The following is a 12,256-nucleotide window of genomic DNA, read 5'->3' on the forward strand; positions in this document are numbered from 1 at the left end:
CACTTAAATTTTACCTTCTTGCATATTGACACACCATTGTATGCTTTTATTGCATAGCTAAGTATTGTGGCATTTGGCAATTGGACCCCTGAAGAAGGCGTTCAAAGCCGAAACACAGACCATGTAGGGTCCGCACCACATTTCATTGGCGTGTGCTGTATGGAGTGACATTGTCTGCACCATTTTGAATATTTGTGCAGAATTACTATAATAAACTTTTGGCATCAAGAGCCTCACATCCAGTTTTGTTTTTGCCTAATTTTTAGGTGCCATATATAGAATCAGGCCGCTATTGACCCCCCAATCAATTTTACACACTTACCCTAAGGTTCCTTTTAAAAGGTCAAGACAGATGACATTGTCTGCATGTTAACAGGCTATGAAATGCTCCGTTTTTTCAAAAATGAGGCTCAAAATTTTTTTAAAAAGGAGAGAAATTGAAATGATTTTATTTGTTTCGTCCATCGACCAAATTATTAAAAACACACATTTCTCTTGTAGTAGCTTTCCTGGGTCAAATCAGGGAATTGACGAAGACAGTGATTAGTTGGAAACTAATGCCCCACATGCTACCCCTACCTGGCACCCTGAGATTGCAAACCAATTTCTGTTATGATTTTCCACCAGTGCAAGAATTTTGCAAATAAATAATCAACATTGACGGAGGGATCTTGCATAGACAAAGGGTTTTTTTTTTTTCCTTCTGAACCTGATTAAAAGAAAGAGGCTTGGATTGTTAATACACGTGTGGCTCTGTACTGAGCCCCTCATACCACGTGTGAGCACCAAGGCACAATTCTGTGCCACTGCTCCTCAGCTCCCTCGCTTGTGCCCTGAGAAGGCACTTAGTACTTCTTCAGCTCCATTTCTGATGCTGACTTTTTAGCTTTCCGTTTTACGGAGATAAATTTGACTGCCAACACAATGATGATGATGACAAGGATAATCCCCAAAACCAGAAGAATCCACTGGCCGGCCGCAGCTTGACTTTCTTCGAGAGACATCCCCAGGAAACTGGCTTTGGCCACAGGCTGCTCTTGGGCGGCTGGGAAAGAAAAGAACTGGTTTCAATTATTTCAAATATTTCTTTATAAGAAGTGTGGTGGATGCATGGAACAGTCTTCCAGAAGATGCAGAAGATCTCTGGTTGTGAAGAAATGAACAGAAAACCAAAGATCAGCTGGGAGGTGAGTCTGGAAAATCAGAGGGGGCCCTTTAGATCCATATTCTATGTTTCTTTAAGGGGCCTCCGCACTGATCCCATTCTCCCATGGATTGCTGACATAGCAGTGAATGTGTATCTACATGCCCAATCTCTAATGCCAGTAGAAAGGTTTGGAAAGTATGCAAGAGGAAAGATTTCCTCCAGGACCCCCGTCAGTCATGCAGTGCCTGAGCTTGAGAATTGCCAGTGAATCAAATGTTGGATGACTGGAATCGGGACCTTTTTGATTAGTCTGATGTGCTCAGAAAACATGAGTGAGTGACAAGACAGAAGAACATGGTAATGACACAAGTTCATGTTGGAGAGAGGGAAAGGAAGGAAAAGAGGGTAGTGGCTGAACAGGACTCATTTGGAGAATGACAACAGGACTAAAACCCAAAACAAAACACATCAGGTCAACCAATATGAAGGAAGAGAAGCAAGGGGGAGCAAGCAAAGATGAAGAAAAGAAGGGACTCTGGTAACAAAGATAATAGGTAGCTACTGTTACTATAAATGAATCAAAACTCCAAAACACCCAGCATTTACCTTAACAATGCCACATTTTCAAGTGTTAAAAAGTGCTCAGAACCATTTTCTGGTAAAAAGATCACACGCGGGGGTAACACCCCGAAAGCTGTGCCTTTTTTTCTCAATTACTGCACTTAATTATCACTCTTTGTGGCCCAAACAGATCCTTAATTCACGGCAGTTGTCACCAAATATTTAAGGCAGCACTTATCCTAATGAGAATTCCAAATCCTCCGGGTTCTGACGCGTCTTGCCAGACTGACTTCTTCAGAGAACCCACTCTATTTCAGTATTTTTGAATCCAAAGTGATTTCATATCTTTTAGAAATTCACTTCCTCTTCCTCACCTTGTATTATGGGTGGGGGTGGGGGGGGATTCAAGAAATAGCGCTGATTGCCGGGATGAAACGTACTGAGAACAAATTCTTCAATGGCATTCCATATGGACCTACTATTATAGAATACTAGTATAAGTCCTTATCTAAGAATACTAATATAAACCAATTGTGGAGGATGGGGTAAATTTTCCCAATTTCTATAGGTACCATCAAGCCTATATAATGCGTCAAGGTATGTACTGGGTCCTCCCTGAGCTCATGGAGAATCTTCCGGATTGGTTATGGTTGGAATGGCAACTTATATCAAGTTTCAAGTTTCAAGTTTTATTAGGATTTTATATACCGCCTATCAAGGTTATCTAAGCGGTTTTTACAATCAGGTACTCAAGCATATATCACCCGTGAGGCTAAGTCATGTTCTAAGTATCAAGTTTCCTAGGTTATATAAGGACCATAGAATTTTATTAGACACATGGCAGACACTAAAATACGTAAATAATTTATCACCAATTTCAATTCATAAATCAGTCTGTCAGTCCCTATGGCTGAACTCCAAGATACAAATTGGTGGATTTAAGGTCATATGGAAGCAATGGATGAAGGCAAGTATATGCACTATGGAGGATGTTATTTCAGGTGGTAAACTGCTTGATTTTTCAAAATTGCAACACAAATTTGGTCTTCATAAATCACAAAGTTTTAAATGGTTGCAATTGAAGCAGGCTATTTAGGAGGGGTTCCCTGAATGGAAAAATCTTGAAAATCAGTATAGCTTGCCGGTCTTATGTTTTCAGGCGGACTTCCTGGGTCATCAGGCCGCTCAGTGGTATAAATTAATATCTGGATTTTGAAATAAGAAACCAAAAACTAGCCTTCGGGACATTTGGAGCATTGAGATAAAGCATCAAATTTCTGCGTCTCAATGGCCAGGAATTTGGGCTTGGAGGATGAGATGTACGGTGTCTGCATCTATGAGACAAACATGGTTTTTCTTACTACATAGAGCATTTTGGACCCCAGTTCGTTTACAAAAATTAGATAGCTCTAAGTCTAATAGATGCTGGCATTGCCATCTTGAAGCAGGGACATTAGATCATTTGCTATTCTATTGTACAATGATACTTAACTTTTGGAAGTCCATTTGGGGACAAGTAAACAATTTACTAGAAAATCCGGTGGCACTATCATATGATACTGTATTATTGGGTACATCAATGAGAGCTAAGAGCCAAATATCTTCTAAAAATAACAAACTTTTGCTTATTATGACAGGGGTTGCTATACAGCAAATTACGACAAATTGGAAAAACTGGGATAGGTTGAGCTATAATTTTTGGTGGAGTTTGTTGTGCCACATCTTTAAAATGGAACGAGTAATTGCTATACAGCGGGGGCATTTTAATAAGTTTAAAGATGTTTGGAGCCATTAACAAAATATTGTACAGAATGAATATTGGAGGGTTTTTTTTTTTGGGGGGGGGGTTTCCCCTTTATTTATACACGTCCAGGGTGGAGGGGGAGGAGGAGGGATATGCTATGTTTCTTGTCTAAAATTCAATTCATGGTACAAGAGGGGGAATATTTGATGTATATTAGTTTTTGATGGAATATTAAGTGTTGTTAAAGTATACAGTGCACTTATTGAAAGTTGTAAAAATGAATAAAGAATATATTAAAAAAACGAATACTTATGGTGGTCTAAGAAAGGAAAAATTTATTTTTTATAAGTATGAATCTGTAATACTTCTGCATTGTTTTTCTTTCCTGTATTTAATGTAACAAGATGTATTCTTGTAAAATTTTTTTGAATAATAGAAATAAAAAAATTAAAAAAAAAAAAACCAAAAAAACCCCCCGAATACTAGTACAAGTCCTTATCTAAGTGTATGCCAGATCAAAGGTTGGTGTCAATGCTCACACCCAACAGTAGGCGCATAAATGATAGTACTCTAACATGTGCCCCTAACTGCCTAACACGTTCCTAAACCGTGCCCCTTCCATGTCCATACCACACTTGAAGTTGTATGCTCTGAGATTTGAGTGTGCATCTTATAACATAGTAACTAAGAGAAGTTGCGAACGTAACCAGCAATTGTTAGCACCAATTAAGGCCAATTACAGCCAATTAACTCAAATTAACAGCCCATTATTGAATTATGTTGCATGTGCATCTGACCTTATTCTATAAATCGTATATGCAATTTTGCATGCTAAGTATAAAGTGGGGGGGCCCAGCTTTATAAAATGTGGAGTATGGGGCTGATTCTATAAAGGGCATCTAACTTAATGGGCAAAATAACCTTAATAGGCTAAAATAAAAAAATAACCTTAATAGGCTAAAATAAAAAGTAATTGGGCAATAGGCACCTATCTGATTCTATAAAAAAAAAAATAGGCAGATATCACATGGCATTTGCGACGCCTAAGGCCTAAGTGGGCGTTCCTATGGGCAAATCATGATTTAGGCGCCACTTACCATGATTCTTCAAAACTTAGGCGTCTGAAGTGCTGGCCTACATTTCAGGCGCCTAAGTTTTTACATAGACGCCACTAGCCACAATTCTGTAAATGGCGCCTAAATGTGATTGACACAGCTGGCGCCATTTTTCTAGGCCCAATCCAATTTAGATGCTGTTTATAGACAACCAACCAATCTACTCTTTTGAAGCCTCATGTTTTTGAAGCATGCATAATAAGGTTGTTAGGTTTTTTTTTTAATTTGTCTTTATATGGGACTTTCCTGTCAAACCTAAGGCAGGGGTGCCCGATAGGTCGATCACGATCGACCGGTAGCTCACCAAGGCAAAGTGAGTCGATCATCCAGGACTCACTTTGCCTTGGCGATCTATCGGGCCGATCAATCTTCCTCTCCCCGACGTCAATTCTGCCGTCGGAGAGGAAGTTCGGGCCAGCCAATCGCTGCCTGGCTGGGCGGAACTTCCTCTCCGACGGCAGAATTGACGTCGGGGAGAGGAAGATTGATCGGCCCGAAGCAGAGAGAGCATGGGGCTTCGTCGGCGTTATCCATTGGTGGCGTTTGGGTCCTGTTCCCCGATGTCAGCGGCAGTGGCTTGGGTAAGGGCAGGGAGAAAGAAAGAAAGGGGGCAGACAGGGAAACAGAAGGAAAGAAGAGAAACAGAAAAAAAGAAAGGGGGCATGAAGAGAGAAAGAAAGAAAGGTCAGGGAGAGAGGAAGAAAAAGTTGGGGGAGGGAATGAGGTGTGGAGGAGAGGAAGCATACAGGCTGAAAGAAAGATTGGATGCACAGTCAGAAGAAGAAAGTGCAACCAGAGACTCAGGAAATCACTAGACAAGGTAGGAAAAATTATTTTATTTTAAATTTAGTGATCAAAATGTGTCTGAATTTATATTTGCTGTCTATATTTTACAATATGGTCCCCTTTTACTAAACTGAAATAGTGGTTTTTACCGCAGGGAGCCTATGAGCGTCGAGAGCAGCGCTGGGCATTCAGCGCAGCTCCCTGCGCTATAAACTGCTATTGTGGTTTAGTAAAAAGGGAGGGGGTGGGTATTTGTCTATTTTTGTATGGTTGTTACTGAGGTGACAGTGCATAGAGTCATCTGCTTTGACCTCTTTGAAAAAACCCCGGAATAGGAATGATAATTAACAATTCTATGCGTACAGTGTGCGTTGTGTTTTTTTAAAATTTTATTGTTGGTAGATCATTTTGACTTGGTCATTTTAAAAGTAGCTCACGAGTCAAAAAAGTGTGGGCACCCCTGCCCTAAGGGCTCTAGGGTTCTCACTCCTTGGAAACCTGCATGTAGCACTTACAGCTCTGCTGATTTGGGGTTAATGAGCCAGCCTGAGATGTTTCCATCAGTGTGACCTTATAGATTTTATTACTGTTCCCTCCTTGTTTCCAGCTGCTAGTTAAGTAGTTTTCCCTGGTGCTAGACTGGTAACAGGCATGATTCATGAAGAATTAAATTTTTCGATTTAGCTCGCATCTTTTCAGGCTCATAACTTACATCTAGACATTTCCTTATCCCCAGATGGCTTACAATCTAAGTTTGTACCGGAGGCACAGGAGGATTAAATGACTTATTCAAAGTCACAAGGAAATTCAGCAGGATTTGAACTCTGATTTCTCTGTTCTCTTAGGCTTTCACAGCTGGTGTTGCGATTGTTGTTGCTGTTCGGATCTCGCCACCTCTGGGTAGGTAGAACGGACATTTCTGAAGAAAGCCACAGCATGATTGCTGAAACTTCGGTTCTACCAACCCAGACACGATGAGACCCAGACAACAGCAATAATCAATCTGGTTTCCCTGTTTCTCATCCACTGCTCTAACCACTAAAGTACTTCTTCACATCAACTTTAGAGAAACTAGACTCAGCCCCTCCTGGATGAGCAATATATTGAGCCATTCAGCTTCTGCGCATTATTTCGTGATCCCACACAACTCAAGCCTTCGAGAACATCCATGAAGATTGGACTCCTTCCCTTTTAACGTGGCTCTAGACCAGAGGTTCTCAACCCATTCCTCAGGAAACACCTATCCAGTAAGATTTTCAGGATAGCCACGATGAATACACATGAGTTAGATTTGCAAACAACATTTTAACTGCGTATATCCTGAAAACATGACCGGCTAAGTGTATCCCAAGGATTGGGTTGAGAACCCCTGCTGTAGACAAATGTAGTCAAGCTGATTACTGGCAAACAAGGTCCAGCCAGAAGACTAGTAGCTGAATCTATGTCATTGTTATGCCCCAGCATGATGTGTCTACCCCCATCAGACCATGATTCTATCCCCAAGCATGCACCAACCTGGGCTCCAGTTGTACTCAGGCCAACCTATCATCTCCTTGTTTCTTTGGTTCTCATCTATCAACCAGTTTGTCAAGGGCTCAAAGTATTTCATTAGTGCCTTAGCAGACATGTTGGGTTGGCCTGTAATCATCTGCATGGCTTCTGGCCAAGGTTTGCTGGAGCCAAGCTTCATGGCATCCCTGTGGAAGAAAACTGTCCTTTTAGTCACTGCTCTATCTACTCCACTCTTCATGCTTTCCCATACACAGATGAACAAAACATTGCAATGAGTAACAGACTATTATATCAATTCCTGGACTTTTTGAGGGAGGCATATCCAATGTATATTTAATATGCATTCTCTTCATTTTATGAAGAATATATGAGGGGCTGCTGAAAAGTTCTCAGTCCAACCAACAAAGTTGAGGCAGTCTCCGTTGAGGGCTATACACTTAGTCCACCGATTTTCCACTTTTTTCATTCTGTTGGAAAAATATGGAATGAAAAAAGTGGAAAATCGCCTGACTACTTGTACAACCTTTGATGGAGACTTTCCCAACTTTGTTGGTTGGGCTGAGAACTCTTCAGCAGCCTCTCGTACATCATCTCCCTAATTCTCTAATCTTATCATCTAAATGTAAGCACCATTTATGTACTAAGATTATAAAAATACTAGCACTTATACATGTCAATGTAGCATCATGTGCATAACTACCAGTTGGGCACTAAACATTATTCTTTAAGCTTATCGTGCAGCAGAAAGGGAGGGGGGAGGGCGTATACACAAGTAGAGCATGGGTGGGGCGTGGGGCATGGGCCATATTGGTGGGCAAATGTGAACCCAGATGCCATAATGGAATTTATGCTCAGCATCTGATTCACATTTGGGCGTCCTTTATAGAACTGGAAGCCCACCTATTGAAGCCCACTTTATAAAGGAAAGGAGGAAAATAGCGCTTAGCTATTATCATTTACATGCGTGTGTGTTCACACACAAACATACATGGCTACAAGACAGATGTCTATACAGCTACTTTGTCACTGGTTTTACATGGCTCCTTTTAGAATGGCCTCTTATGTGTAACTTCTGCTGCACACCATGTAAAAGAAAGACATTATTTCAAGAGCATCCATACATCTGTTTACTTTACTCATTCTGAATGACCATAAGGAATCCACCTTCTCCTATTGTGGACCACGTCTTTGGAATTCCTTTCCAGCCTGCATATGTGTTGAAACAGTGGCATAGGGAGGGTAGCAGGTGCCTGGGGAGGTGCCCCCCTCCACCATTTCACACCAACCCTCCTGCTCCTTCCGCGCCCTCATGCTAAGAATATAAGAAAATAAGAATAGCCTTACTGGGTCAGACCAATGGTCCATCAAGCCCAGTAGCCCGTTCTCATGGTGGCCAATCCAGGTACCTGTTAAGTCCCTGGTGGTCCAGTGGCAAACTGCGGTGGGCGTGACCTTCCTTCGCTCCTGCCCATGCCCGGTGGAGGCCCATCGGGAGGAAGGGGGGACAGGGGACAGAACCTGACAGGGCAGGAAGGAGGGGGGCTTGGTACAGAGACCAGCAAGAAAGGGAGTGAGGGAGGGGGATGGATGCAGAGCCTGGCAGTGCAGGGAAGGAGGGAGATTGGGTGGAGAGACTAGCATAGCAGGTGAGGAAATAAGGGAGAGGTTGGATGCAGAGCCTGGCAGGGCAGGGGAAGGATGGGGGTGGAAGCAGAGCCTTGGAGGGCAGAGCACTGCACTTGAATATTAACACCTCCCCAAAGGTAACCTCGGTTTATATTCGGATCTGTTTATATTCGAGTATATACAGCAGCCAACAACAGGGATTGCTAGAGAATCCCAGAACTACAGCTGTTCAGTATAGTGCTCATTTTGCTCTAATGTCTCTGAAACTGTACTCACGCAAGGAGCTTCCCAGCATTTGTCGATTGATAAATGTCACATTTGTGCAGAGGCCCCTGTTGATTGGCTGCTTTGCAGAGGGCCTCATGGAACTGAAACTGGATCACAAAACTCACAAAGTATCTGCAAAGGAAAAATAGACCAGACCATGTGCACCAATTTACAAGCCACCTTTTTCTCTAAAGTGCTTTTTGTTTCAGCCAGCAAAATTCATTTGCTTACAATCTGTTTCACCATTAAGAAAGAATGTAAACCATGGTACATAGATGCAAGAGATGGCTGCCCTGTTATAAGCTGTTAAGAGTGATTCAAAACATGGAATGATTAAGGAAATGATGACATGGAGGAGCATTCTCGATAGTGCATCTAAGTCCAATTTGGACATCCTGAGAAATACGTCCAAAATTTGGATGCCAAAAATGTCCATTTTCAAAACCCCTAGATGTCCATCTTTTTTTTTTTTTTTTTTAAATCACCTATTTGGCTGTCAGGACATCCAACCTTAGGATGCCTAACTTTTTTGGCAATTTTTTACCACAAGAACATCCAAGTTCAAAACGTCTAAGCCCAAGCCATTTGGACATAGGAGGGACCACCATTTATACTACACTGGCCACACAGACATACCAGCAGAGCAGTGGGGCACCTTAGTGGGCATTGCTGTGAACTTCACATAAGGGTGTCAGGTACACATTTCACCATAACCCCCTTATAATGTATGGTGAGCCCTCAAACACTCCCTCAAACCCACTATACCCACCTGTCTACCACCCCAATAGCCCTTATGGCTGCAGGTGTCATCTATATGGCAGGATTTTGGAGGGCTCATCATAAATGTAGTGGGTAGATTAGGATGTGGGCCTGGACTCCCTCTATTTGTGGGTTTTTTTTCCAAATCTTTATTCATTTTCAAATCTTTCAACAAGTGTACAATATTATAACAAATAATTCAATTAACTCACTTGAAAATCTTGTCCAATAATGTCTTAAGTACATAAATACCCCCCTCCCTCCCCACAACAACAATGAACTCAATCAAATCACATACTGCATACCCCCACCCTTCATTAATAATACTTCTTATACATAAAGATGTCTAATCATTCGAATATACAATCAATGGCCCCCAAGCCTTTTTAAAATTAGTATAATTTCCTTTCTGTAAAGCAATAATTCTTTCCATCTTATATATATGACATACAGAATTCCACCAGAAGGTATAATTTAGTCTTGTATAATCCTTCCAATTTCTGGTATCCCTCTATTTGGTTTACTACACCACTCACCAGGTTATGCCAGACACCTGCTTTTGCTCTACTAGGGTTTCCCATACCAGATGCTACTGTTTTAGAGACAGGTTTTTACTGTTTTATGCAGATATATGGGGGGTGAGAGGGGGTCAGTGATCACTGGAGGAGTATGTGTGTGTGTGTGTGTGTGTTGGGGGGGGGGGGTCATGACTTAATCCCTCCAGTGGTCATCTAGTCAGTTTGGTTACCTTTGTGGAACTTAGACGTTTCTAAAACAGGTTTAGGTCTGGACATCTACATGATGTCCTAAACGTCTTGGGAAGTGTTCGATTATCACACCCAAAGCCTACCCACAACATGCCCCCTTGAGCTTTGGATACTCAGAAGAAAAAAAAAGTCTAACATGCATGAATCGAGTCTCTTTCATTTGAAAGGAAGCTCTGGAATGAGAGAGCATAGGATGAAGTTAAGAGGTGATAGGCTCCGGAGTAATCCAAGGAAATACTTTTTTACAGAAAGGGTGGTAGATGTGTGGAACAGTCTCCCAGTAGAGATGGTGGAGGCAGAGACAGTATCTTAATTCAAAAGAACCTGGGATAGGCACATGGGATCTCTCAGAGAGAGAAAGAGATCATGATTACTGTGGTTGGGCAGACTTGATGGGCCATTTGGCCTTTATCTGCCATCATGTTTCTATGTCTCTAAGATGTCTAGAAAACCAATTTTGAAAATCAGCACTTGGACATTTTGGCAAGAAAATAGCCAATTGACAATCCTTACCTGACATAGGGCACGTTGGCAGGAATATGGAACTTTGCACCTGGATCAAAATCATCTTCAGATCTCAGCACAGGTGGACACAGTCCCTGGTACTTCAACCTGCACAGATAGAAACAAAAAGAAGCCTTATTGATCTGGGCAGCAGTGTGTACCGGTAGGATTAATGATGTGCCTGCTACAGAAGTCTCTAGAGCAATGTGCTCTCCATCCAGGCTTGAGCTGATATCTGGAAAAAAAAAGGAGTTCATTAGTCAAGTCATTAACTGCTCAGAAGGGAAAGTCCATTAATTGTTCTAATTACATATTTCTTTGTCTCCTATTTCTATTTCCTTATTTGAATGTAAAATATGACCGATCAGTTATAAATCAGAATGTCTAACTTGTCCTTCTGCTCCCACACGTATAAGTTCATTTTTGGAACATGGGACAGGTAAAAACCAGGAATCCTGTAAGAAGCCTTTATTATACATATATGAGGGTCAGAGTTATTACCGCCACAGCCGATGCTAAAAACCGCACTAAGGTTTTGTAAAGGGGGGGTTTCTTTTTTTTTTCTTTTAATTATATTTATTGATTTTCAAATCAAACAACCAAGAAAAACTTGTACAAAAAGCAAAATTAGCTTAATGTACATCAAGAAAATCATACATAACACAAAGATAATTTATAGCTAATATGCTCAAGTCCTCAAATTATAAGATCCAAGGTATTCTTTTAGCGAGAACAAGAGAAGAGAATTGAACATAATGTACATCCTTATACATAGAAATGACTATAAGACTTGAGTGCAGGAGTTATTCCATAATAATCCTAGGGCTTAAGATTTTTCTGCCTCCAAACGAGATAACGCTATAAAAGAAGTCAATTGATTAGGCTCAAAGAAAACATATTTAACTGTACGGTGATGCACTATACATTTACAGGGATGTCGCAAATAAAAAGAAGCACCTAAAGATAGAACACCTGGTTTCAACAAAAGAAATTCACGGCGATGCTTTTGGGTCTCCTATGATAGATCAGGGAACATCTGTATTTTAAATCCTATGAATTCTTTCTGCCTATTTTTAAAGAATAATTTTAACAACCAAACTTTGTCAATAGAAAGAACTGCTGATATAATCAAAGTACTTAGTTCTGCTGCCTCTTTATCAGATTTCTCCAATAACTCCAATACATTCAATAATCTTTGGTCCAAAGACCTTTTTGGTGGTTGATTTTTATTAGGTAGATATAGACTCGTGATTGAGGGGGTAACGAATCTTCCAAAACCCCCATAACTTCAAAAAGATATTTCTTAAACATTTCCCTAGGTGCTACCAACATTAACCTGGATGAAACTGCAGTATTGATGAACCAACCTTAATGGTAGAGATACAGGCGACAGAAACTGCTTCTTAGAGGAACCACATATGAAATGGGGAGAGTGGGGACTAAAATTACAACATTGTTTGAATGCTAT

At 41.0% G+C, this 12,256-nt stretch overlaps 1 protein-coding gene across 1 annotated transcript in view; it reads right to left on the minus strand.

The window, feature by feature from the left end:
* Window positions 1-657: 657 nt before the first annotated feature.
* The window catches only part of ACE (angiotensin I converting enzyme), a 103,103-nt gene continuing 91,504 nt past the window's right edge, over window positions 658-12,256 (minus strand). Inside the window, exons 22-25 of the mRNA XM_033919050.1 lie at window positions 10,798-10,896; window positions 8,768-8,890; window positions 6,869-7,050; window positions 658-1,045 (exon numbers count right to left, since the gene is read on the minus strand). Of these exons, the coding sequence (XP_033774941.1) occupies window positions 846-1,045; window positions 6,869-7,050; window positions 8,768-8,890; window positions 10,798-10,896 (604 nt within the window). The 3' untranslated portion in view covers window positions 658-845. The remainder of the gene's footprint in view (window positions 1,046-6,868; window positions 7,051-8,767; window positions 8,891-10,797; window positions 10,897-12,256) is intronic.

The sequence above is a fragment of the Geotrypetes seraphini genome, chromosome 13 (assembly GCF_902459505.1).
Source record: "Geotrypetes seraphini chromosome 13, aGeoSer1.1, whole genome shotgun sequence".
Classification (NCBI taxonomy): domain Eukaryota; kingdom Metazoa; phylum Chordata; class Amphibia; order Gymnophiona; family Dermophiidae; genus Geotrypetes; species Geotrypetes seraphini.